The 27,575-nt window shown below is 54.7% G+C and overlaps 1 protein-coding gene across 6 annotated transcripts in view; it reads right to left on the bottom strand.

Moving 5' to 3' along the window:
- ARHGAP8 (Rho GTPase activating protein 8) overlaps window positions 1-27,575 on the bottom strand; it is a 63,655-nt gene that overhangs the window by 18,764 nt on the left and 17,316 nt on the right. For all 6 annotated transcript variants that reach the window (XM_073214008.1, XM_073214009.1, XM_073214011.1 and 3 more), the window contains exons 3-8: window positions 27,350-27,493; window positions 19,001-19,088; window positions 14,855-14,986; window positions 11,979-12,065; window positions 6,662-6,760; window positions 5,226-5,336 (exon numbers count right to left, since the gene is read on the bottom strand). In XM_073214008.1, the coding sequence (XP_073070109.1) occupies window positions 5,226-5,336; window positions 6,662-6,760; window positions 11,979-12,065; window positions 14,855-14,986; window positions 19,001-19,088; window positions 27,350-27,493 (661 nt within the window). The remainder of the gene's footprint in view (window positions 1-5,225; window positions 5,337-6,661; window positions 6,761-11,978; window positions 12,066-14,854; window positions 14,987-19,000; window positions 19,089-27,349; window positions 27,494-27,575) is intronic.

The following is a 27,575-nucleotide window of genomic DNA, read 5'->3' as shown; positions in this document are numbered from 1 at the left end:
TTAGTGTAGAAAGAGAGAATACAAAACAATAGAGAAAAATCAACAAAACCAAAAGGTGGTTCCTTGAAAAGATCAATGAAACCGACAAGACTTACTTAGAAAGACCAAGAAAAAAAGGAGAAGATTCAAATTACTACAATCAGGAACAAAGGAGGGGACATTACTAGTGACATTACAGAAATAAATCACAAGAAGTATTCTGAATACATACGCCAACCAAGTAGCCGAATGAAATGCACAAATTCCTAAAGACTCAAAACTACCAAAACTGACTCAAGAAGAAATAAATATACAATCCGAACAGACGTAACAAGTAAAGAGATTGAATGAGTAATTTTAAACTTCCCACAAAGAAAAGCTCAAGATAACACAGCTTCCCTGGTGAACTCTACCAAATGTTTAAAGGAGAATTAACTCTAATCCTGTGCAAACTCTTCCAAAAAATAGAAGAGGAGGGAACATTTCCCAGTTCTAGGAGGCTAGTATTACCAAAACCAGACACAGACGTGGCAAGACAAGGCGAGCCCAGATCATTATTTCTTATCAATACAGACACAAAAACATCAACTCTAGCAAAGCAAATCCAGCAATTTATAGAAAGATTATGTAATATGATAATGTTATTTAGCCCAAGAATATAAGGTTTGTTCAACATATGAAAATCAACTAATGTCATGTGTCACATTAATAAAGGGCAAAGGCTGTGTGAGCATCTCAATAGAGGCAAGAAAAAAGCATTTGACAAAATCTAACACCCCTTCGTGAAGGACAATTAACAAACAACCACGCAACAAACTAGGAATGGAAGGGATTTTTCCTTCCTGATTTTTCTCAACCTGATAAAGGGTTGAGGAAACTGAAAACTCACAACTAACATCACACTTAATGGTGAAAAACTTAATTTCTGGGTAAGACCAGGAACGAGACAAGGACATCTGCTCTTACCGTTTCTATCCAAATTGTCCTGGAGGTCCTAGCCAGTGCAATCAGGCAAGAAAAGGAAATAAAAGGCATCCAGAATGGGAAGGAACAAGTAAAACTCTCTGTTTACAGATGACCTGATCTTGGATATAAAAAATCCTAAACATTTTCACGAAATAATCTATTAGAACTAATAAATGAGTCTAGCTAGGTTATAAGATATTGAGTCAGTATCCAAAAATCAACTGTATTTTTGTGCACTAGCAATGAAAAACCAAAAAGTGAAACTAAGAAAACAATTTCATTTACAATAGCATCACAAAGAATAACATACTTAAGTTTAACAACAAAGTACAAAATAGGTATACTGAAAACTATAAACATTATTGAAAGAAATGTAAAGATCCAAGTAAATGGAAAGACATCCTGTGTTCCTGGATTGGAGCACATGATACCGATGGCAGTCCTCCCATCTGACCTACAGAGTCAGCATAATTCCTACTGAAATCCCAGCTGCTTCTTTGTGGAAATTGACAAGCTGATTCTAAAATTAATATGGAAATTCAAGGGACCTAGAATAGACGAAACAATCCTGAAAAAGAAAATCAAAGTTGAAAGACTCACACTTTCCAATTTCAAGACTTACTACAAAGACACAGTAATAAAGATAGTGTGGTGCTCAAAGAATTAAGGGTCCAGTAATAAGTCCTCACATTTATGGTCAATTACTTTTTGACAAGGATGCCAAGAAATTCAATGGACGAAAGAATAGTCTTTAACAAATGGTCCCAGTCTGTGTGGGATAACAGGGAAGGCTTCCTGGAGAAGGGGACTACGAAGGAATAAAAGCAGGAAAGCTGGACAGTAGGAACTGGCTCACATTGTCTGTACACCCTATGGTTAAGCTCCCTTAGCCCTAGAGGGTGAGGAGGGCAGGGTTTCAACTCTAGTTACAGTGAAAGAAACCAGGATGAGAATTTAGATCACTAGCTTGATTTCCCAAAGTGGGAATGTCAGAACTTAAGGGAATATGACCTGCCCTTAAGGAGGTTCCACCCTCTTTCCAATACCCCACAGCTGCCCAGACAGGGCTGTACTAAATGCAGATGTACACTTCCATCTTCCCCCTTTAGGGATGGCAAACAAGCAAAGATCTCTTGAATCTCTAACTTCCCTTTAATATATTAAATTAATTAGCTTGTTCTAAGGTGATGGTTTTCTGTTGTGTGCTTTTGAACTTAGCTCAGCGAATTAACATTTGTGAATAGGATTTGGTTATGAATTTTAATGACTTTCATTCATTCATAGTCCAAACAAATTACATATCTGGTGCCTTATTTAATATGTTTATTGCCACTTTATTATAGTCATTTGCAATGAAACAGCATAAAATATTAATTTAAAGCAGCAATCACATGGATTATCTCTCAAAGTGGCACACACAGAATGTTTTTCGAAGGTTTGTCCAATGACACTCATTCTCTAAAGATATAATGAACTGATTTTTATAGTATAACCAGCCCTAGAACAGGAATGAACCATGGCCTTGACAACAGACACTTCTAGTATCTGCCTTCGATCTGATGACTGACAGTTCTGGAGTTCAACTGCTGTGTCAACACATTCAGAGAGGCACCTGCTCCAAACAGAAGGCCGAACGTGCCCCGGTGAGGACGAAGCTAAGTCCTAACAATCTCCCCCACACTGTACACAGGTAGACGGTGCTGGGAATCCATGAGTTTGGTTTTTTTATTTTCATTTTTAAAGTTTTATTTGGCAATAAGGAGACACAAGTGGTTCTGAACAACTAAAGAGGAAATCCAGAAAGTACTGCTGCAGCCACCAGACTAAGGGACTGATGGGAACACCAGAGGCCTCAGCTGTGACCACCAAGGGCCACCGTGTCCCAAGAGCAGTTGTCAGCGCAGAACCACAGGATGGGCTGAAAGTACAGAGGCCCCCAGCACAGGCCTTAGGAACTTTGGTAAAACAGTTGCACAATGGCTCGGGCCTCCCTGGGACCCTCACCCGGGAGCCGTGCTCTCACCAGCGCCCCCAGAGGAGCCTTTGGTCACTGCAGGTGGATTCCCAGTCCCGCCTTCCTGGGTGGCCTTTAGCCGTGGTTGGTCACAGCATTTTTACAATATTCAGAACAGGAAAAGGAATTGCTGTGTGGTAAACTTCTGTTCCAGATGTATCTGGGACACATTATACTTGAACATATCCTACGTTCATGAGTGCTTACAAAAGGCCCCTTTAAGGGAACTCGACCTACATGCTGGGCTGAGTGGAGAGGCAGGCGTGAAGTCCAACGCCGTCCAATGAGCATTTAAATTTACATCAGTTAACATAAAATAAAGGTAGAAATTCAGTGCCTCAATGGTACCAGTCACAGTGCCAGCGCTCACAAGCCACACATGGACAGTGATGACCATGTCTACCATCAGAGAACGTTCTGGAGAACAGCCCTCTCTAGCTGCTGTGACACACCCAGGCACCCACTCCCACCTCCTCACCCGCCAGGCCCACCCCCTCCATCTCCAGGACCCCTGCTGGTGCTCACTGAGGGCATGGGAAGCAGACCTGCCTGCCCCCTCCCCGACATGCCCACCCAGCTACCCACCTCACAGTGGCCTGCCACCTACGGCTGCTTCATTACCATAAACCTAGTAGTTGGAAACAAGGTTATCAGGGGCTGGTTCCTTCTGCAGGCTCCAGGGAAGAGTCCATTCTTGCCTTTTCCAGTTTCTAGAGGCACCTGCATTCCCTGGCCTATGGCTCCACATCCCGCCAACCTCTGCTTCCTGCTTCTATCCTGACCCTCCTGCCCCCTTCTTATAAGGACCCCTGTGCTGACCTGGGCCCACCTGGCTTATTCAGGATGACTGCCCATCTCAGACCCTTAACCACGTCTGCAAAGCCACTTTGACATGCAAGGTGACATATTCACAGGTTCCAGGGACATCGCTGGGGCTATGATTCCGCCCACCACACCCATTCTAGGCCAAGGAGAAAGAGGGGGTCCCCAGGGCCATGTCTGCCTCCCTGTAGCCCCAGAGCCCATGAGAGAGGACGAGGAGTCCGCACACCCAGAGCCTCATGAAGGCAAGTGACAGGTGTGGCGTGGCAGGTAGGCACCCCCAACCCCCCAGCCCAGGCACCACTCACAGCCTTCTTGATTGTCAACCTTTCAAAGTATATCAGGTCCACCATGGGTGGGTCTTCAAGATCATCAGGTTTTTGTAAGAAAACAAATTGTAGGCAAATTTCTAACAAGAAATGACTAACGTAAGTGGGACTGAGCCAGCTGCTCTGCAGGCCCTTCCACCGCGCTCTAGACCCTGACTTTCCTGCACAGCACGCTGACCAGACCCAGCCACCCCTGTGGTTACAGGATAAACATCTTCATCTTCTGTTATTCCAGGTGGCTTGGCACTTGGCCTACTGCCAGAGGCAGAGGAGGAAATGTGGCTGGACAAGGAGCTCACTGCCAAGCAGGGCAAACAGCTGGAGGATGCCCCCATGGCAGCCTGCTCAGATCAAGGCTCTGATGGAGAAGGGGCTCTGTGTACAGTCTAGAGCACTAAGGAAGGCTTCCTGGAGGAGGTGCCATTGGGATGAGTCTTGAAAGAGACAAAGTCAGCCTGGACAGGCGGCCCAGAATCCTTTACAAGCAGCTGTTGAAGATTAAAGATCACATCACCCAACTCATTCACTCTAGAAATAAGGAAAAAAGCTGAGAGGTGGAGCAAGTTCAAGGTCATGTGACTAATAAGGGGTAAGATCAGTCAGATAGGATGGGGCACACCCAACAGCTTCAGCCCCAACTCTGGGGGGCTGAACCCAACAGCTGGCTTCTCACGGGTGTCCTGCGACCAGCATGGGCGTCGGTGGGAGGCACAGCCTGGTCACTCAGGGATGCACCGGGGGCAAACTGCAAACCGGCTACTGATGCTCCTGCCCAGTGGGACCCAACCCATCCCTCCTTGGAAGGTGGTGGGAAGGGCCCTGGCTGTGGCCTACGGCTCCGGAGCCAGAACAGCCAGGCAGCAGCAGTGACGTAGGCTGGGCTGAGAACCCCAGGTTCTTGGTCCTCTGCTTATGGGTGGGCCTCCCGAGCAAAGGGGCGCAGACACACACAGAAGCGGGCCCTCCAGTCTCAGCGAGCAGCTCATGCTTCAGCCTCCCTCACGGTTAAGCTGGGCTGCTGAAGGCAAAGGTCTCAACAAAACTCTCCTGGACATGGAAGTGTTCCCCAGTTCCCCAGAGGAAACAAGGGCAGGCTACGCCCCGGGCTCACTTACTATTGCAGACTGACGCCAAACTGCTGGGTGGGCAGAGGGGGCCGTGGCGGTGGCGTCCTCGCAGGAAGTGGTGGCGGGCCCTTGCGCAGGTTCTGGAGCTTCACGTCATACCTGCAGACACGACAGGAATCAGCTCACGCCCTGCAGGGGAGAAGCCTCGGCCACGAGGGGCTGCCTCCAGGTGCTGTGGGGGGCTGCACACCCCACGGACGTCTGCAGGATACCTAAGTCTCATCCTTCTGGGCCCACGTGCCACATTGCCACATGCACACACATGCACACACACTCGCATCCGCCGTTGCCGGGGAGTGTCCACACAGAAGGCAGCAAGCACAGTCCAACTCCCATCAAGTATCTGGCCTCTCCTGACAAGCCCGCATGTGTTTGCACGAGAGCTTCCCTCTGCTGGGAGCACCCTTCCCTGGCCTCTTGATCCAGACAACTGTCCTTTTGCAACTCACTCTGGGAGGCGCCTCCTCCTGGAAGCTTTCCCTGATATCCCCTCCTCAGCTGAGTTCAGAGCCTCCTCCAGCCCCAGCTGTCACTGACATATGGCCCCCACGATGTGGGACATCCTGAGGGCAGGGACACTCTCTACACAGCTCTGTGTTCCCAGCACCTGGCACTTGGTGCCCACAGGAACCTAACACCTCCAGTCGCCCACAAGGCCACCAACCTCACCTGCATGCAGCTTTGCAAGGGCCCTGCCCCCTCAAAGGAGCCCCTCAGAGGGAGATGCAAAGAGCAGAGGGTGCCCAGGCAGGGGTTAGAGACAGGGCTGGACTGGGTCCTGCCCCTGCCCTGGCGGTGGGGCCAGGGCTGCCCACACACCCTCCTCGGCTCACCTGACCCTACTGTGGGAGACCATCAGAGGGGGGTTCCCTCTCGGCGGGTGTATAAGATGAAGTAGCAGACACAGTAACATAAAATAAAGTTAGAAATTCAGTGCCTCAATGGTACCAGCCACATTTCCAGTGCTCAAAAGCCACACAGGGACAGTGATGACCATGTCTACCATCAGAGAACGTTCTGGAGAACAGCCAGAACAGTTAACTTTCAGCAAAAAGCCACTGGATGGGTTGTTTTCCAGAGCGCCTGTAATGTGCCTGGGAACATTCCACTCCGCACACGCTGTTAGCCACACACTCAAGAGATCCCCCTAAATCTCTGCTCAAAACAAAACCAGTGAACACCAAGGCAGAGAGAGAATAGCGGTTACCATTATAGCTTCTACATTTTAAATCAGGTTTGCAATGGTGGGAGAGAGACACATCTCATTCCTGTACACAAGCTTCGCGGCTTTGCTTCTCTGAGTCAGCGGTTAGCATCCCCTGCTGCAGATTTCTGAGCCAGAGCCGGCCGGGCACACGTTCGGAAATGAAGCCTGTGGAAACGTGCAGGTGTATTCCCTGCCTCCCGGGCTGGGTCTGACTCACCGCAGAACTTCCGGGGGGATTGTCAGCTGGTCATCCTCGAGGTATTCACGGAGTTCACTCACATAGTTGAAATAGGTGATTTTTTCCCCAAACTTGTGACTGAAAAAGCAGAAGCAAGAGAATAAAAATAATGAGGTGGCAAGAGAGGCCAGGGGCCTGGGAGGGGGGCTGGTGGCAGGAGAGCTGGAGGAACAATGCTGGCATTTTTTATATCAGAAAATGTAAATGCTGACTCGACGTGAAACCAGAATATACTAGAAGTAGCATGTGTCTGCAGATGCTTCACTTTCATAAATATCTGCCTCCAATTTGAATCTGCTGTGAATTTGCATAGATACAGGAGACAGTATGGGAGCCGGGGGGGCCCTCACTGGGGTGCAGAGGCCTGCGCTGTCCCACTGGGGTGTCTCCTCTCCCTGCGGGGTCCCGTGGAGGCAGGGGACACAGTGGTTCCACATCGCTGCAGGGACCACAAAAGACCCTCCCCATGTTGCCAGGACAGTGCCACCCTGGGGGCCACAGTACAGCAAGCATGATGGAGTCGAGCCCTCCCAACCACTTTACCCCTTTCAGGGCCTCAATCTCCCCTTGAAAATGGGGTTTCTCCCTTCTAAGCGAGACTGTTTTTGAAGCAGCCCGCTGTCTCACACCTGGTGGGCATCACTACCTGTGAATATTGTTCAACAGGCCTCAGTTTCCCCAACTGCCAAGTGGGGACGAGAAAGGGAGGAGCAAAGGGTGAGCAGCAGGGGCCGGGCACAGGCCCTCCCAGAGCCGATCACCTGAACGCTTTGGCTTTACAGCTCTGCTCAAGCCCAGCCGACGTGCACAGCCTGCACCTACGTCACGTGCATGTACAGTTTGATGGGTCTGGACACGAGCGTGCAGCCTGATGCTGTCACCACAATGAGGGAACAAGCATTTCCGTTGTCTCCAAAGGATTCCTCGTGCCCCTCTGCACTTTTGTTGCTGTTTTGGTGGTAAGAACACTTCACGTGGATGTACCTACCGCCTTACACAAGTTTCCAAGTGCACCACACCGCAGGGCTAGCGGCAGGCCCTGCGCAGTCCCTTGGATCCAGAACCTCCTCCCCTCGTGTAACCAACGGCTGTTTTACGACAATTTATCACAAGCCCTGAGCCCGGAGCGGCGGGCGGCCGAGCCGTGTGCACTGGCTCCCCCTAGTGGGTAAGGGGAATCAGAAGGGGCGCCCAGACCCCCAGCTGCCCGGAGGGGCAAAGGGGGCCTGGCCACTCCACGTGAACCGTCTGCAGGGACACAGGGGTCAGCTTGGGAGGTTCAGGGAGGCTTCGAAGATAACCCCTGCCCATTCAGAAGCCCCCCTCCACCTTTCTGTGTTTCTGCCTCACCCCCTCCAGCTGGCAGACGCAGACAGGGCCCTGCTTCCTGCCTCTCAGCCTAGGAAGGGCCCCTGGGCGGCTCATTCAGGAGATCCCAACAAGGGCGTGCGGCAGAATCACCAGGCCCCACCTACACGGGTCAGAGTAGCAAGGCGTGGGTCGAGCCCGGGGACCCTCCTGTTCTCAGGCATCAGACAGCTGTCGCACTGTCTATGAGGACTCTAGGTCTCAGTCAGTTCACACAGCCCACAGTCCCCTGCTCCCCAGCTCCTGTGATCCTCTCCTGGCACTCGTTGACCTCCACACCTGAGCAGGGTCAGGAGTAGAGCCACACAGGCTTGGGTTAGAATCCCAGCAGAGCCTTAACTTGCTGTGTGACTTCAGGCAAGCTGCTTAACCACTCTGAGCATCTACCTCCTCTCCTTTGGAATAAGGAAAATAGAGCTGACTTCATAGGATTGTTTTGGGGTGCCTGGCATATGAGGTGCATAAAAAATTATAATTAATCAGTAAGCAATCAATTAATAGTAAAAATTAAAAAACCCTAGTAGCTATCATGGTACATTTACTGGTGCCAGGCAGACCTTGTTTTAAACACCCTACGTGTATTTAGTGAGTGAAATGTTGTGATGATGGAATGAAATAAGTAGCGTTATCAACTGTACAGGGAAACTGAGGCAGAGAGCAGTGGCACCTGTTGCCCAGGCAAATGGATGGTCAGGGGCAGTGCCGGGTCAAGCACAGGCAGTCTGGCTCCAGAACCACCACATCGTCTAGGCTACTGTGCTGCAAACATCAGTAGCAGGTGATTTTCCCCCCAAGAACTTATTGGGGTGTCTAGAACTCAACTTTTCTAAGGTGAATGAAGGCATATCTGAACCACCTCTGGGCAGCGGGGTGACCAGCACCGGCTTTCTCACTACGTCAAATATGGCCCCAGTGTGCTGGTCCTGGGTAAATAACAAAACACACAAACAAAACCCAGCTTCCCGGTGGCGCATGTCTGCAGCCCAGGAAACCAGGTGGGAAAACAGGCAGGGAATCCTAGTAAAAATAATGAACTCTTTGGCCACAAAAATCTCCCCCCATACTAAGTGGAGCTGACTCAGACCTGCCGTTCCAGGAATTCTCCCAGTGGAGCCTGCAGATCCGAGAACTGCGTCTGACCCCACCGGAGGGCCGCACAAGTCAGGGCCTCAGCAATTAGTGCTGGCAGCTGAGGGGGGCAAGAGAGGCTCCCACTCCCCGGGCAGAGCAGCTCTCGTCCTGGACAACGTACCTCCCTTTAAAGAGCTTTCCGTTCCAGGAGATTAGACGTCAGCCTGCCACGACCCCTTGATCTGATCGGAGGGTCACAGGGGGATTTATTAACAGGGAGGGCATCTCGGAGCAGGGCAGAAACCCCTCCTCTTGGCTGCGGCCCTGCCCAGCCTAACCTGCGGGTAACACACGGGCCTCCTGCTTCTGCAGAGCCCAGGACTCTGTACTGAAGGGGGGCGGGCACAGTGTCCCTCCGGGATCGCTCCTTACATGACAGGACATGCTGGCAAGTCCCTCCTCAAGCCTGAGTCGGCCCAGAGAGCAGCGGTGAACAGCTCCAGGGGACCCCACCCACGCGGCCCAGCATCACAGACCACGAATCCCAGATCCGGCAGTCCTGAAGGAGGGAGTTTTGCTCACCCTTCCGCCCACTAAGACCCCCTCCTCCACGGGGCACCAGACTTCACCCCTTGGAGGGAGCTGGCCAGCTCCTCCGTCACATGCCACAGACACCCTGCCGGTCTCTGTGGGACCACTGGGTGGTGTCGAACTGGAAGGTTCTACTCTGCCACTCACTGGAACACGTACCCAAGGACAGTGGCTGCCCCTCTCCCAGTTCTGGACCCCAGGGCCTCACTCTGAGCCTGGCAGACCTTAGGTACAAAGACACGCAAGTACACAGAGTGAGGCCACGCTGTAGAGAACATGAGGGCCCAGGGGCAAGGCAGGTGGCGCTCTGGGGGCAGCAGGGCCTGGCGATGCCAGACACGGAGCAAACGGCAGGGACGCACCTCAGACAGTAGTGGGGTCACTGATGGTGTGTACATGTGTGAGCACACTTGTATGTGTACACGCTCACCAGGTGAGAAAAGCAGGGTCTACAGGATGCCAAGAGGTGGCACAGTATGAGTGACGTGGACGGGGAGCAGGGCCCCGGTGTCTTAGCTTCCTGCAGCTGCCGTTACAGATTATCGCAAACCTAGTGGCTTGATCTCCACATTTACCACCTCAGGTCACAAGTCCAACAGAGGCCCCAGAGGGAGAAAACCACACGTCAGCAGGGCCGGCTCCTTCCAGAGCTGGTGGGGAGAATCTGCTTCCCCGCTGCGCCACTTATGAGGCCCCGCATCCCTCGCTCAGCCCTCCTCCATCCTCAGGGCCGCGTCGCTGACCTGCCTCCCGTCATACCACTTCCCCTGGTGACAGCCAGGAAAGCTCTGCCAAGGCCCCTTGTCACCACACTGGGCCACAGACGATCCGGGGCCATCTCCCATCCAGATGTCCACACCTCAATCATGTCTGCAAAGTCCCCTTTGCCACGAAAGATAATGTACGTATCCACAGGCTCCAGGGACTTGGGTAGGGACATGCCTGGAGGACCTCATTCAGCCACCACACCAGCGACGAAGGGTCCCAGGCCCCAAAGACTAATGCTTGCCCACACTGCCCCAAGAGCCAGATGCAGTGACAGACACAGGCCACAAGGACAAGGGGGAGATGCAGCCCTTCCCCCAGGGAAGCAGCCATGGGTGGGGACAGGCAGGTGCCTGGGACCCCAGCGCCGTCTGTGCTCTTGGGCCTGGGGGTGCTGGGAGGCAACCACCTGCCCAGGCGCTCTGACCTCCTCGCACACACCTGTGCCCTCCTGCACCAAGCACCCCTCCCGCTGCAGGCAGGTGGCTGGAGCCACTGTACGCTGGGTCTCATCACCTCCCCACCCGTTATGTGGCAGTGCGTAGTTTGTGCCTGAAGGATGCGGCCACAGTGGGGGTCAGAGAGCCACCTGTGTGGCCCCAGCACAGCCCCTGCGGCCTTGACATACCCTTGAACTCCGCGTCCCAAAACTGAGACAGGAATGGTCCAGTGGGAAAAGAGGCCGGATGGGAAGCAACCTGAAGTTGCCTTGTTTCCAGGCTGGAGCTCCATCTCTTCAGGCTTTCACTGGGCCGTGCGTAGTCAGGGTCGGTTCCAACCCTGCACAGCCCCGAGAAAGGACCGGTCCGCGAGGCTGGGGAGACATCGCTATGCCACTGGGATGTCCGGCCTGATGAGATGCCTGTGCTTGGAGCCTGGGGTCACACTATGCTTCACGCCAACACTGTGACACGTGGCAGGAGTCCCACTATTTGTGGGAAGGGCTGCACCCTGAGTAACTAAGGTCACCTTGCAGCTCTGTGCCTAAGTGACAGCCCAACCCCGAAAAAAACCCTAGACACCAAGACTCAGATGGGCTACCCTAAAGAGCAATACTCTCCACCTGTGTCACGTATGGTGGGGAGAACAGAGGGCCGACAGCATGAACATTAGGGGTAACACTGGAAGCCCACGCCCGTCTTCCTGCACTCCACCCACGTGCCTTTCACCGCTGGGGCTTATGTCCTTTGTCTTAAAGACCAGAACCGTGGGTGTAACAGCTCTTCTGAGTTCCGTGAGTCCTTGTAGTGAAAGGCTGAACCTGAGGGTGGTGTCAGGGACCCCGACACAGGTAACTAAAGGAGGTGCTCAGGTCACGGCGGGACTTAAAATACCAGGTGCAAACCTCACCGCTTTTGTGAGCAGTGTTCCTGTTTACGACCGTCAGCTCCGCAACCCCGTAAGCACAAGCTCCTGGAGAGGTGCCTGGAGAGGGAAGCCATCCCCAGTGCCAAGGGACAGGGCCTCCCACCCCAGTGAGATCACCAAGAATGCCACTGACCTCGTGAGGGGTTTGAAGATGTTCCACAGGACCTTGATGAAGTTGGTGGGGTGCACGACGTAGAGGGCCTTCAGGTTCTTTCTGTACCTAAGGAGAGGACGGGCGGTGACCTCAGAGCAGGAGGCACAGACACTCCCCGCAAGCCGGACGACCCCAAGGCCACTGCCTCAGCCGCAAGCCCAGAGCCTTTGGCTCTCAACAGAGCCGATCTGAGGGTGCTGAGCCAGAACTGGAAGGGGAAAACCAGGGCCCCACACCCATGACATTCACCAAGCATGCACACCGGACTTTACAGTGTGCACAGTAAGAGCCCCCTTATAGCCACTAACTCCTGGTGGGGAGGGCAGGGGGTGGGGCACACCCTGGAGGGCAATTTGACAAAAGCTTGGAAATGAACCCTGCACAGAGCCCTTCGCCACCCTCCTCTGCTGGGAGCTGATCCTGGGCGAGGAGAGCTGTCTGCGCCCCCACCAGAGCCACTGCTACGTGAGCCACGGCACACCGCACACTGGGCCTCGAGGCGCTTCCCGGCTGCTCTCCTCCCCCCTCCCCAAAGCACTCACTGCAAAGCCGTCAGGCTGAGCCTGGGGGCTGGGGTGCACCCATCTGGGGCGGGGACAGAGGGTGGGCAGGGCAGCAGCAGCTGGGGCATGACAAGGAGCCGCTGGAGAGGGGAGGAGGGGCGCCCGCAAGCCTGGCATGGGGTCAGCCAGGGGTGTGCTGGGCCCAGGTCTTACGCAGACCATCAGAGCTACCGTCACCCTTTCAGGAATTTTGGGAGCCAGTTGTGTAAACAGTCATTATTAAATAATATAAACTTACAGTTAAGTAAATCATATTAAACACAATGGTAATAAATATTCAAAACTCATTGTTGCCTGATTGTTTTACCATATTCACCATCCCCCATGCCCTGAGGTGTTATGGCTGCAGGTGGAAATCCGCATACAGGTGGCTGCTGCCCTTCCTTCCCAGCTCTGTGTCCGGTGGCATTGCGCTGGCAGCTTGAAAATGGCTGTGGTGGCATTTTCACAGCATGGGAACCCGCAGACTTTACCATCAGCCTCCCAAACTCTCCAAGGGCTGGTTACTGAACGTGTACCCAGGCGAGACCGGGGCGAGGCGAGGACAGGGGAGGGGCAGAGGCCAACGGAGGCATCTGAGCCACAGCGGGTGTAGCCAGGGGTGTGAGCAGGGCTCACAGGCATGTGGTGCTGACAGTGGCTGTGCCCGGGCTCAGTGTGTGCGAAGGGTAGCTCTGAGGTCAGTCAGACGCTGGGCGATTGATGAGTAAGCGAGTAAGGAGGTGCGGGCCCAGGTGAGTCAGGCCACAAGGGCAGAAAGGGGCCAGAACCCTTGGGGTAGGGCTGACTGTGCATGGGTCGGTGGGAGCCCTGCTTCCTGTGTAACACACTGGCACACAGCAACAGGCATGTGTGGACACAGACACTGCTATTGTGTGTGTACACATGTGTACATGCATGTGTGGAGCTGGAACCCCAAAAGCAACAGCACCCAACTTCCAGCGCCTGGTCCACAGAGAGCATGCTCTCTAAAAGGAACCAGGGCTCCTGGAGAAACAGCAGAGCCCTGGGCTGGGCGAGGACAATGAAAGGTGTGCCTGGAGCGCCTCGTGCTAGAAATGTTCAGAGGGAGGGGACACAGGCGCTGGGAGCAGAAGGCAGGCCATTCATGAATGCCACGCTTTGCAAGTGTAGAGTCTGCTCAGGGACAGGGGCTGCTGGCTCTCTGGGGACAACCCAGGAGAGCTTCATGGGGGAGGGCCAGAGCAGGGGCCTGGCGGTGTCCCCCTGCTGGGCCGGCATGTACAGCGTCAGATAAATGATTGCAAAGTGCAGTAACAAGCCTCCCTACAACGCAGGACAGGAATCCAAGAAATTCCTCCAAAGGTTCTATGGACAATGATATCAGGACCCAAGACAGGAGGGAGGGAGGGAGGGCTCTGGGGGATGAGGCACTGCCTGCCACTATCCCACCAGCTCACACATATGTTAGATCTCCATTACAGGTTTGGAAGGACCTTGAAGAAAAAACCCCAGAGGAATCAGGGCATCAACATTTATACCCATCAGTCTGTTAGCCAAACAGACTGCCAAGTGGATGGTCACACAGGACGTTGCTCAGGAGAGAATCCACCTGCTCCAAGCATTCCCAAGTGGTGGGGAACATGGGGTGTGGGTAGGAGAGGGAGATAGGGTCTCAGGTGGGGGTCCCAGCCCTGCCACACACCAGCTGAGGGGCCTGGAGACAGCTGCTCTCTGGGGCCTGTGTGTCCTCGTCAGTAAAACGCACTGCCCACCCAGCTCACCAACAGGAGACACCAGAAAGCCTATGTGTGGTGTGGACCATACAGGGCCGTGTGGGTGGGAAGGGCACCTGGGGACAGCTGTGCAGTCCTTCTCTCGGCCAGCGATTCACCAGCCCAGGGTCGGGGATCTAGGTACCCCCTGCTTTTGCTCAGCCCACAGACTAAGAAGGGCTTTACATTCGTAAATGACTGAAACAATATTAGAAGGATAATAGTTCAGGACATGTGACACTAACCTGAAACTCCTATTTCAGTGTCTGTAAATAAAGTTCTACTGGAACGCAGCTCCACTATTTGCTGAGATATTGTCCGGGGCTGCTTTCCCGCTGTGAGGCACAGCTCTGTAGATGACAGACCTGACAGTCCAGAAGCCGAATCCTGACTGTCTGGCCCTTTAAGAACTCCTATGCCCCCTGATGGAGCCCCTGGCCCTGAGAGGGGACTCCACCACTCCGTCTCCCACTGCACTGTGGTGACCCCGCTGTCACCTGAACCTCCCCACGCCAGCCAACTCTGAGTTCATCCCTAAAGACAGGGGGACACGCACTTCCTGTCAAACTCCTTGTAGGTGGTCTGGAGCCAGCCCAGGGACGGCTTGTTCCGGCTGTTCAGCCCATAGTGGAAGTAGACGATGATGTAATCGCTCTCCACATACTGGTCCAGCGTGTACTTCAAATACCTGGGCACAAAGCAGAGTCAGTCATGAAAACCCCTGTCTTCATCACTGAAACCAAACATGCTCCTCCATAATGGAAGCTGTGGTCACCCAGTGGGTGCCAGCACTGGGCTGTGTGGGGACTCACCCAGGGCAACAATGGGCATCCGCCGCAGGGGGATTTGTCATTTGTTCAATGACAACTGAGACTCAGAGATGGTACGTAACTTACCTAAGGTGACACAGCTAGTAAGTGACTACAGTGGGCTGAAAACAGCCTCCAGAAACATCTACATCAAATTTCTGGAAACTGCAAACATGACCTTATTTGGAAAAGGGTCTTTGCAGGTGTGACTAAGTTAAGACTCATGATAGAATAGTCTGTCCTGGCTTAGGCGGGTGCTAAACGTGATCACATGTGTCCTGGTAAGACGGATATAAAGGGAAGATGGCCATGGGAAGATGAGGCAGAGAGTGACGTGGCCACCAGCCCAGGAGGGTGCAGGTCTGTCGACAGCCGTCAGAAGCTAGAAGGGGCAAGGAGGAATCCTCCCCCGGAGGGGGGACGCCCTAAAGAGGGTGCATGGCCCTGCCAGCACCTTGGTTTGGAGCGCTGATCCCCAGGACTGTAAGGGGATGAATTTGGTGGAGGCATGTGTTCTAACGGCCACAGGAAATAAACACTGAGGATGAGCTGGGATTCAAACCCAATCCTCAGCCCTTCAGCTCAGACTCCCAGGTGTTCTGTTGTGTTTCTAGAAGCAAGTCCTTCTTTCCAGATTGGTCCCCAACACTTTTTCTTTTACTGTAAAGCAGAATCCTGACCCTGTCTGCTTCTGTGACTGCACCCCACAGTATAAACCCCACCAATCTGCATGCTCACTGCCAAGGGTCGCATAGTCCCCCCGTCCTTCCCTGCCTCTGCTTCTGTGACCCACTCAAAAGGCCTTGTCCAGCCCCCTTTGGGAGGTGAGACGCAGAGAGACCGTTCCAAACCCCACCATCGTCTGCCGGACGGAATTGACGAGCTGTGGCACATCAGGTCATCCACACCACTAACTAGCTGCACAACTTGTAATTAATCCAGCCCAGCGCACCGGGAATATAGGCCCAACTTCTCTGAGGCTTCAGCAGGAAGCACATGGTGACACAGGTGCTGTGTAGACACCACCTGCTGGGAGCTCCAGGGCCCAGGGGTGTGGCTGGTGCTCCTGTGGGCTAGGGTCCCCAGAATTTCCCCGGGAGAAAACCCCGGTGGCCTCCGCCACCCACAAGCGCTCACGGTCCTCACTGCGGGGACACCGTGGCGGGGCGGGTACCTTGCACCAAAGGATGTCGGCTCCTCCTTCGCTCGTGTGATTCCTGAATGTCTTGGAGTCACTGCACAAGGCGCAGACTCTCTGAACTGCAGGCCTTATGCTATTTGCTCACAGTCTTCACAAGGACCCTGTGGGGCAGGTACTATAGGCCCATTTCACAGAGGAGTCAACCGCGGCTGTGAGGGGCAGATCAGGATTTGAACAGAGCAGCCTGGCTCCACATCCACTCGCTGACCACACTGTCCTGCCCCCAGAGATCCACATGCTCCCCCATCGTCTGCTTTGACGAATAAAAATGATGCGAAGCTGACATCATGCAGAAGCCACTGCAACGCCCAACGTCTCCAGCACATCGGCTCAGCGCCCTTCAGACTTGGCTGTCGGGGCGTGATTCACAGAGGTCATCCCCCCCTGCAGTCACCTGCACTGACAGGGCCCAGGCAGGATCTCCAGTGTCACAGCGAGTCCCTGAGCCGGGGAAAACATCCATCACCTCTGAGGATGGTTCCGTTTGTCTGCATTTCTCAACTATTTTTCGAGAAAGGGGAAATCAGGGGAATGTCAATGCTCAGCTTACTTATCCACACCAGACACTTCCAGTAAAAGCAGGCACCTTTCCCCTGGCCCAACAGGCCCCCCGATTCTTTCCATTCATGTGCTGAGCTCCTCTTCGTGTCTGAACATGTCTGCCACACAGGCTCAGCATGAGAAGTCATTAACTAGATTGCTGGTTGAACTTCACGGACATGGGACTTATTTCTTCACCCATTTCAAAAACGGGAGCACCCATCTGGCCACAGGAAAGCCACCTGCTTGGGAGTGAGGGAGGATTGTGTCTAAGTGATTTTTTTCCTAAAGCCACAGAAAAGGCTAAGCCTCAGGGCTTATCCCATCAAGCCTGAGAAGCCCACAGAGCTCCTCTGAGTAAATCAGAAAAAGGTGCTCCTTCTCCAAGCAGATGCCTTCCAGCCTTGGGTGAGGAGAGCACCGGCTGGGGGTAGCCCCTCATTTCAGTGCCCTTGTGCAGTGATCAACCACAGAACTATTCACTTCATGTGCCAGGGAAGGTTTCTGAGGCAGTTGCATGAAGAGCACAATGTACCGATTATCAGAGGTTTTTCTTTTTTTTGGATTGAAGTGAAGTTCATAACATCAACCATTTTTAAGTGAACCGTTCCATGGCATTTAGTACATTCACAATGTTGTGCGACCACCCCCTCCACCCAGTTCCAAAACATGCCCATCGCTCCAAAATGGGCCCCTTGCAGGTACCCATCAGTCAGTCCCCTGCCCCTGCTGACCACCAACTGGCTTTCTGTTGGCAATACTTTTGTCTTTGCAAGAAAACCCAGAACCCATTCCCAGCTCACTAAGGTGTCCTCGGTGAGAGCCAACCCACAGGTCATGGGTTATTTAATGCCACCAAAGGCACAATCCAGCAAGGGAATGTGCTAACTGCAGAAGACCCGAGCATTGGGGCTCTCCTGGGCCTGGGCACCCATCTCTCTGTGTGCCGTAAGGGGGCTGCAGGTGGGCATCGGCTCCCTCAGCGGGGCCGGCTCGCTGTCCTGCCCGGGATCCTCATTCACCTTGTGGATGCAAGACCTTGCCACGCAGCAGGACTGGCTAAGGAGTCCCCTGGGAGTCGGCTCCCGGCAAGGTTCTTACCGTCCCCATTGCATCTCCTGCTGCTGAAATATTCTTTAAGCCCACTGGGGATGCTTCAGTCAGGGGATTCTCACGGAAACACCAGCCCAAAGGCTTCCAGGTGCTCCCGCGAGCCGACTGTGCCTCCGTTCATGTCGAGTTGGGGCCCCAGGTCCCAGCCGCCCCATGCTAGGCTGCTGGGGCAGGTTGGTCAGCTTTAGCAGCTGAAAGTGGGACCTGGAGGCAGTCCTGGCACAGCCTCCCCACTGTGGTGGCAGTCGAGCCGTCCCTCACGGGGACACAGTTGTTTCCAGGACACCCCGCAAGGGCTGCGCTTTGGCCCTGGGAGTGAAGTGCTATCAGCATGTTGTTGGAGAGCAGTTTCCAGGCCCAGAGTGCCTGCATGAGTCCCACAAGCAGGAAATGCCCCAGACATGGCACTCAGGGCAAGTCCCGCCAGTCCCCTGGCCACTGTCACCTGGGCGGGGACCTGCTGGACCCTGAGCTTGAAGCAGCAGCCACGGTGGGGGCGGAGCAGCCGCTGTCCTAGGATCGGAGCTTCCTCCTCCCCAGACGAGCCACTCACCAGGCCCCAAGGGCGCCCGCTTGCCTGTAGCGAAGGTTTGGGCAGCGTTGCTATTGGCATTTTGGCTGCCCTCTCCGCCGCTGCTCAGGAGGCTGGCTGGACCTTGCCAGGAGGGAGGCACTGGGAGCAGCACGGCCACGGCACAGAGCGTGGGATGCCAGGGGCAGGGACAGGGACAGAGGGCAGGAGGACGGTGGCCAAGGCCCCAGGAAGGTGCTCCCCTCTGAGCAGCAGGAGACCTGGCAAGCGCAGGGCACGACCCCGAGGGCTCAGGGCTGGGGGCCTAAACCCTCCCTGGGCTGGAGGGGGCATCAGTTTGCGGTGGTGGCCAGCAGCCGAAGTGACAGCCACCTGGACCCACTAACCAAGCCAGGAATGTGAGCCCCTGAACGTCCACTGTGCTGAGTGTGATTGGGGGTCGTGTGCCCGGGGTGAGGGCGAGGAAAGGGGGGCTGTGCGCATGGGTGCGCACAGGAAGGGACTCACTCCAGCAGACGCCTGTGGTCGAGCTCATGGGAGGGGGGCATCCGGCAGCAGCTGAACGCGATGATCTGCCTTCCAAGGCGGTCCTCCCCTGCAGGAGCAGACACGGGGTGGGCCTCGCACCATGGCGGCAACACGCAGGGCTGCCTTCTTGGGACCCCCGCAAGCAGGAACAAGCAGCCCCCGGCCAGCCCAGCTGAGGGGCGCAGGCAGCCGGCTGGCTGCAGCTAAGACTGCCGAAGTAGCACCTCCCACGTGACCCTCTGTGCAAGGAGGTCATTATCACCGCTGGCCAACAAGTGGGAACAACCTTCCCCGTTTTACTGGGGCCCCGTGGGGCTGAGTCACCAGTGCAAAGCTGCACATTGGCCTGAGGACACCCAGGACTGAAATCTCGATGCATCTGGCTTCATATCTCTAGGCCTTGGGGAAGGCCGGGGTGGCCCGGGGGACAGTCACTCCTGGACGTGACCTCAGGGTGCAGAGTCTCTCAGAAGTCCTGAAGCTCAGTCCTGGCCCCCACCGTGGCCCGGGTAACCTTGTGACTGTCGTGACACACTGGCACAATCAGGGCGGAGGGAGGGGCATTCCTGGGGGGCTGGCACCCGGTCTAACCATCGGTACCCCCAGAACCCAGACTCACTGCCACACCCTGTGGCTCGAATTACATCCAACGATCATTTGTGATCAAAGGACTGATTATAGGAAGATTATCAGGAATAGGGGGAAAATAGGGGCGCCCTTCAAGAGATGTGCGTGACTTCAACCCACTTTCACTGGGAAGAAATATTCATACCTGTTTACAATGTTACCTGAAACTTGAAAGGGTGACAAGGGTGACAGCAGAGCTTTCTCACCCCCTGAAGGGTAACAAACCGGAATCACACACGCATGCGCGCACGCCTGCCCGCACACACCCACGTGGGCCGCGAGGCCCCGCCCCGGCTGCCCATCCGGACCGCTGTGTGTCATTTGGGGCGCAGTGTGTCAGGTGCCATCTGGACCGCTGTGTGTCATTTGGGGCGCAGTGTGTCAGGTGCCATCTGGACCGCTGTGTGTCATTTGGGGCGCAGTGTGTCAGGTGCCATCCGGACCGCTGTGTGTCATTTGGGGCGCAGTGTGTCAGGTGCCATCCGGACCGCTGTGTGTCATTTGGGGCGCAGTGTGTCAGGTGCCATCCGGACCGCTGTGTGTCATTTGGGGCGCAGTGTGTCAGGTGCCATCCGGACCGCTGTGTGTCATTTGGGGCGCAGTGTGTCAGGTGCCATCCGGACCGCTGTGTGTCATTTGGGGCGCAGTGTGTCAGGTGCCATCCGGACCGCTGTGTGTCATTTGGGGCGCAGTGTGTCAGGTGCCATCTGGACCGCTGTGTGTCATTTGGGGCGCAGTGTGTCAGGTGCCATCTGGACCGCTGTGTGTCATTTGGGGCGCAGTGTGTCAGGTGCCATCTGGACCGCTGTGTGTCATTTGGGGCGCAGTGTGTCAGGTGCCATCCGGACTGCTGTGTGTCATTTGGGGCGCAGTGTGTCAGGTGCCATCCGGACCGCTGTGTGTCATTTGGGGCGCAGTGTGTCAGGTGCCATCTGGACCGCTGTGTGTCATTTGGGGCGCAGTGTGTCAGGTGCCATCCGGACCGCTGTGTGTCATTTGGGGTGCAGCTGACTCTTTCCAACAAGAGCCCGGGAGCCACTCTGCAGTTCAGAATTCTAGAGTTTTCCCAGTTTCCAAAAACGGCCCCTGGCCTGGGACAGGTTCTCCAGCAACACTGTTCTGCTCCAAGGGCTCAGAAAGCTGCTGCCTGAAAGGGCTGCCCCGGGGCCCACACAGTGGTCTGCTTCCCTGGCCACAGGGCAGTTTGGGCACAAGGCCTTCCCCGGCTGTGCCGGATGTACAGGAGTTTCCCCAGCAACGTTTCCACCACTGTGGAGGCCCAGGTTCCATGGCCAACCTGTCTGAGCTCACCTGTGGGGCACCAGGGGAAAGGACAATTTTGCTTCTGAAGTTGTCACTCACTGGTGTGACTCCTGTAGAAACAGGGAATTAAACCCTCTGGGTTGAAAGAGAAAGTTAGCATCCGTGATGAAAGGTTAAAACACCTGAGCTGCATTAGTGTCCGAATGAGACCAAGTGTTAACTGTGGGCATGTGCTACACAACCCAGCAGATGGACGATTGGGGTCAACAAGTGTCCACTGGGGTCCCACTGGGTGCTTGGCTCTGGAAGGGAAAGAGCAGGCCCGGCGCCTGCCCAGCCCCACAGTCCAGGGGAAGGGCAGTGACGGGGGAGGGGGCTCTGCAGGCTCCAGGAGCCCCTCTGAGAACCAGCGGGGGTTCCCAGCAGCTCCCAACTACATCTGCGATGACTTCTAGCCAGGCTTGGCCACACTCCAGGTGTAGGGGCACCGCCCTCCACAGGACAGCCCTCACTTCAGACGCCAGCTGCCAGGCAGGGGCCCCCAGGCCACCCCGCCTCTGACAAGCTGGCTATGAACTCAGAGGTCCCACTACCCCTCACACAATGGACAGTTTGCCAGCTCACAGAGCCCGGGGAAGTGCACACTTACAGGTTTATTAGAAAGGATACACATCAGGCCTGGCCAAGGGGCGACACCTGGGAAGGTGTGGGAAGGTCCTGGACACGGAGTCCCGGGCCCTCTCCCCATGGAGTCAGCAACATCAGTTATTACCATCCAGGGCAGCTCAGCTGAGCTACCTGGTCCAGGGGTGTTACCGGGGTTTCATTACACAGGCATGACTGAGAGCATCATGATCCAATCAACATATAGCAATCAATCGACCATCAACCCATAGGCTTTGCTGACTGAATCACTGGCAACAGATTGAATTACGTATGCAGCCCCCAACCAGCTACCCATGTGGTTGGTCTTCCCGGCCTGGCAGCCCCGGGTTGAGCCACCTTGTTAGTGCCAACCATCCAGGGGTGCTCTGTGAGCCGCCTCCAGCACACAGTCAGGAACCACACAGCTTCTCCCACCCTTGGAAAATCCCAAAGATTTAGAAGCCACTTCCTAGGAACCAGGGACGAAGCAGGGACGCGTTCTTTACCAGAGCCTCACAACGCTGTTCCCCAGCCACAGTCAACTGTGCCTGCGGGGTGCGCAGTGGGGCTGGAGAGGGCCCTCCACACACCAGGCCAGAGTCGCAGAGGGTGAGCTCCAGAGAGAAGACGACGGGGGCCGGGGCCTGAGCAGGCATCTGCTCATGGGACGGCCTGAGCTGGCCAAGAAGCCCGGGGTCTGGGTGAAGCGGTCGTGCATCTACCACAGACATGCCACCAGAGCTGCAGGTTCCCAAACAGGTGACGATGGTGGGAAGAAGGGGCTGGGACCTCGGGACAAGGAGGGCTAAGGTTTGGCTTTAGCCCAGTGGGAGGGGGATGGGCAGAGTCCCCCCAGGACTGGGGAGTTGGAGACGGGGGCAGGGAGAAGGCCCCCCCCATGGGCTTGGGCAGCCAGGCCACTTACCGGGGAGGGACTCAGGAGACGCCCATTTGTGCAGGGGTGGAGGGGGTGGGGGTGAGCGGGGGCATAAGAGGGGCTGTGGACAAGGGCAGGGGCTCCATCGAGGCCTGAGAGTCCCCAGCACAAGCAGATAATGGCCTGGGGTAGACGAGGGGCAGGAGGCCTGTGGGTGTGAGGAGCAGCTGCCCAGGCTGGCGGACCCAGGGAAGAGTGAGGTTCAGCCACCAAAGTCACCAGCCAATATCCCCCACTCAGGGCCCCGGCGAACCAGGGCAGGCACAGCCCCTGCCCTCAGGCAGGAAGCAGAAGGCCCACCCCCCAGCGACAGGAAGACAGGGTCAGGAGCAGAGGTCCCGGTGCCCAGTGGACACAGGGAACTCAGGGAGTGGCGTGGGGAGCTTCACAGAGGAGGGACTGGCATGGGGCCCAGCTGCCTTGGCCATAGTGGGGCACAGCAAGGCCACCCCAGGCCAAGGTGAGCTACAGGAAATTCCCAGCAGACATGCTACTGCAGCTCTGGGCTGCTGGCCCCAGGGCTCGGGGGGCTTGGAGACAAGAGCAAAAAGGGCAGGAAAGGGTCAGAATGATGACTCCCCACCTGAGGAGTCTGGACTCGGGCCAGCCAGCAGGAGGGTGTGAGGGGCACTGCCCAGGCCACAAGCCCTTCCCAAACAAGGGTGAGGGGTCCCTGGGCAGAGCGCAGCACCTGTAAAGGCAGAGGCGAGGACGTGGAGATGGGGTGGAGCTCGGTGCCCACGCTGGGCCTTGTTCCCTTTCCCGTGAGCATCCTGCTTATAGGAGGCACTGACTCGTTCACCCATGCATCAAACACTTATTTAGCACTTACTGTTTGCAGCGTCCACCAGCTTGCAAGACGCTGAGCTACGAAGGGGAGCTACTAATGAAGGCTTTTTAGTCCCAAAACCAAAAGGGCAACTAACTTAGCATCCTCTTTTCATAGCAACAGATTTCTAAATGTCTTGCCAAACGAACATCATGGCATTCCTACAAATTCTTATGAAGCACAGAGCAGGCGCAGTTGTGGGTAAGCTGGGTTCCTTATACATTCTCTCTACATCTAATGCATCTGAAAATTTCCTTAATAAAGGCTAAAAAGGAGGCAGCGAGGAGCAAATGTTGGCACTCAGCCCACAGGCTGGGCAGCAGGATGTCGGCCTCTTTGCTCATCTGCAACATGGAGATAATAATAAAACCGGCTTGGAGGCTCCAGGAGGGATTGTCAATAACTGGAGTAGTCTTGGCATCATGCCGGCACACAGTAGGTGCTTACTAAGTGTGACCTGATACCAAGTGCCATGCAGGATACTGCGTGCTTCCAGGTGAGCTGTTCCATTTACAGATGGGGAAACTGAGGCCCAGGGAGGCCAAGTGTCAGAGCTGGGTTCACGCTTGCAGCTGGCTGACTACAAGGTGGCACCCCGGCATCCCCCTGTACACCCCACATCCCCAAGGGGAGGCCTCCCGCACCCCTCCAGCTGCCTGAGTGCAGGCCTCCTGGGCAGCACGAGGAATCCCGGGGACATCCAGCCCTCCTGCCATTAAGCAGTCAACACAGCGTCGGCATTAATGACATCAGTCGGTGTGAGTAAACACCCCTTTTTCACGGTTCTCCAGCATCACAGGCCACTGTGTCAAAAGCAGGCTTCAAGATGATATAATGTGGAAGGAAATGAAAACTATCAATAAAATGCAAATTCTGCAAGGCATCCGTTTAATTCATGACCCCTCCTTCCCTCCTGGCTGTTCACAACACATTGTTCACTGTCTCTGAAACGGGAGAAGCCCAGTTTATGAATAAGTAAATGGTTCCCAGAGCCGTTACCAGAATATGCTAGAGACGATCCATCATCGGTGCCAAGAGTGAGGGACAATCAAACGCACAGTACAGGCAGCAGCAATCTCATCGGGAGGGATTGGGGAGCTTGTCCATTTTGGTTTTGTTTTAAGGTTGCTAACCTTTTTTTCAGAAGTGGACAAGATTTGTAGATTCATTTGTCTGCGTCCCATAGAAAAGCCCAGCTCGTCCAAATGGGAGCCAGGAAAGGTCTGGGCTTGGGGGTGGTCACCCAGTGGGACCACATCCCGTGTGTCCTCTTCTCTTTTCAACCACGCACCCACTCAGTGATGCTGAGACTTCTACCACCTTCTCCGATCCTCGGGGCCAGAACCTCCCCTCCGCCCGCCGGCTTTCTAACATCTCATCTCTCCTGTGAGCTCGAAGCCACAGCCCAGGCCCGAGTTTCAGGCCATGACCACTTCTTAAAATAACTAATTCAGCTTATTTACAAAACACAATCTTATGAGTTAAAATTCTACAGTCTCCATTTGGCCAAACACACAATCCCTTAAGTAATGGGAGAGCGCTCAGTATTACTGTGACAGGAGTCTGTTCAGCACCAGGGGACACTGAACAGGAGAGGGAAGCTGGGTGACCCCGAGGGCAGCGTCCCTGGTGACCCCTGACGCAGACCCCACGCGGCTTCCCAGAGGAGCAGGTGGGAGGCATTTCGGGTTCTGAACTGTCCCCCGGGCCCACCAGCTACACACGGTGAGAACTGGAGTCACGGACCAGGGGACAAAGCTGGATGCCAAGGGGAGGCCCTGGGAGGTGGGAGCAGAGGACCCACCCTCAGCAAGGGGAGCACTGGGGGCCGCTCTCACAAGGGCTCTGCCCGGAAAAGACACTGGCGATTCCCAGGACCGCAATGTCTGCGCTACTGATTTCCTCTCCCCGTATTCACCCCGGGCAGAACGCTCAGATCCTCTGCGCTGGTTCTCGGACTACAAGATCCACATCACCGAGTGCAGACCTGCTCCCACTCGGCATTTCTGCCTTATTCCTGATGCCCTCTGGTTGAGGCTGGCATCTTTAAGGATGGCCTGAGGCCATCAGTTCTTTTTAGTGTGGTTAATTCTCAAGAAGCTGGTTTTTAAATGAGTGAGAATTCAGTAAGAGAACCACCTGGGATCCGAGGATTGCCGCCGAGGAAATACGCAGCAGGGACAGAAGCTCAAGTGTCCAACCTCATGCAGTTTCTATAGAAAGGGCCTTTGTATGACCCCGGTGCAGGCCGAAACCCTGGGGACACCCTCAGCATCCCGCCAGGAAGGAGCCCTGCCCCGGCCCAGCCCAGAGGGTGGAGGTGAGGCTCGTGAAGGAAGAATGAGCCCGTGTTACCTCCCAGGGACCCCCCAAATCTTAATTCAACTTTTCATCTGTGCTCCTGGGAACCCATCCCGTTCTGCAAGAGCCCCTCCCGGCGAGGTTCCAGCTGGTCCTCCAGCATGTTTTAAATCCCTCAAATCCATCCCCTCCTCTCCAGGCCGCTGTCCCAGTACTAACTCAGATGCCCATTCTCGTCCCCCGGCCTCCTGCACCACCACCAGCACGCGCCACACCGAGTCTCACCCACAAACCCAGTCATGTCGGTCCTCTGTGTAAGGGTCCCCAGAGCCATCATGTCCGGGTGTGCTCTTGCACACCCTACAAGGCAGTGAGCGCTGCTCCTGCTACACGGCCACCTCTCAACGAGAGTGAAAAAAGATCCAGCAATAAGCTGTCCATGAGAGATGCACTTGGTGTGTAAAGACTAAGGCAGGATGAGCGGAAAAGGATGGAGAAGGCGCGTCCTGCCGAGGAGTCAGCTGGTGCCGCTGGTGTGACTGTTACCGTTGGACGAATCACGCAGAGTATTGATAAAGGAGTGCTCCCAGACGTAAGGGCCACTCAGTGACACAAAGGCCAACACTCAAGCTGACTCAACAGTCCTAATACAGGCCCCTAGAAAAAGCGTGAGACACACGGAACAGAAGCGGACAGAATCAAAGAAAGAAACGGACAAGTTCCAACCAGGAGCTGTGAACACTCCCAATAACAGAAGCAGAAACTAAAGTTAGTAAGGACGTGGAAGATTTGGACAACACTATCAATCAGCTTGATCTAACTGAAATACAGAGAACGTTCCACCTTGTAATACCAAATGTATCTTTTTCTGGGGTACAGGGGACATCTGCCTAGACAGATCACATACAAAGCTTCTAAGTCTCAGCAGCCATCAATACCCTTAAAAATTACTGAGGACCTCAAGGAGCTTTAAAACACAAATGTGGGTTTCCACAGAAATATTAGAAGACTAAAACAGAAAAACTTTAAATATTCAGTTATTCAATTATTTAAAAGTAATCCCAATGATCATGTAAAACCTTCCTAAGAGTGTATATCAAGGATACCTTAATAAAATAAAATAAAATAAAAAATAAACCCAATGTGCGTTACCATAAATAACATATTTTTGTGTCTTAGGAAGAATAACTCTTTCCTACCTTCCTTCTGTGGCACCTGCTCTGTGGGTCCATGGCCCCCATATATGGTCTGGCATCCATCCCTTCTACCTAAACCCTAAAGGTTTCCTAAAAAGCACATTTGGGGCTTGCAATGGCCAGCTGCCCACTGAGTCCCCTTCTCTCCTTGCTGCTCCAGCATGCAGCATGCACCAAAATATTTACCATTCCTGTCCAACTATTGAGAAGCATTCCTGCATCTGCTTATTGACTCAACAAGATTCCAGCTCCTTGGGGGCAGGAGCTCATGCAAAGCCCAGTGTGGGGGTCAGAGAAGTGAGCATGGCAGGGTCACTGCCTGTGATGGCTAATTCCGTGTGTCACTTCATGCTAAGGGATGCCCCACATGGCTGGTAGAACATTATTTCTGGGTGTGTCTGTGAGGGTGGGTCCAGAAGAGATTAGCCAAGCTAGAGTGAAGCAGCCAGGATGAGCCCAGCCTGTGCCACAGGGCCCACAGCAAGGCTGGCACCGACAGCAGCCCTGGGGACCACCCAGCTGGGACTTACCTGCCACCTGCAGGATGCCATGTCTGGCCACATCATAGAAGGGGTGATTCACGCTGAGCACAAGGTCCTGGCCAGCCGTAGGTGCCACCGAGGGCCTTCTCACTGCACCCAGTGCGGCTGCCTCCTCCTCATCTCTCTGCAGCTCTGTGGCAGACAATGAGGATAAGAGGTATTCAGCTATATTTTCTGGGATGGAGGGGGATGAGGGAGTTTCCTGAGGTCTCCT

This window comes from Manis javanica, chromosome 10 (genome assembly GCF_040802235.1).
Source record: "Manis javanica isolate MJ-LG chromosome 10, MJ_LKY, whole genome shotgun sequence".
NCBI lineage: Eukaryota > Metazoa > Chordata > Mammalia > Pholidota > Manidae > Manis > Manis javanica.
The sequence above is the reverse complement of the archived record's forward strand: the minus strand, read 5'-3'. Positions and strand labels throughout refer to the sequence as shown.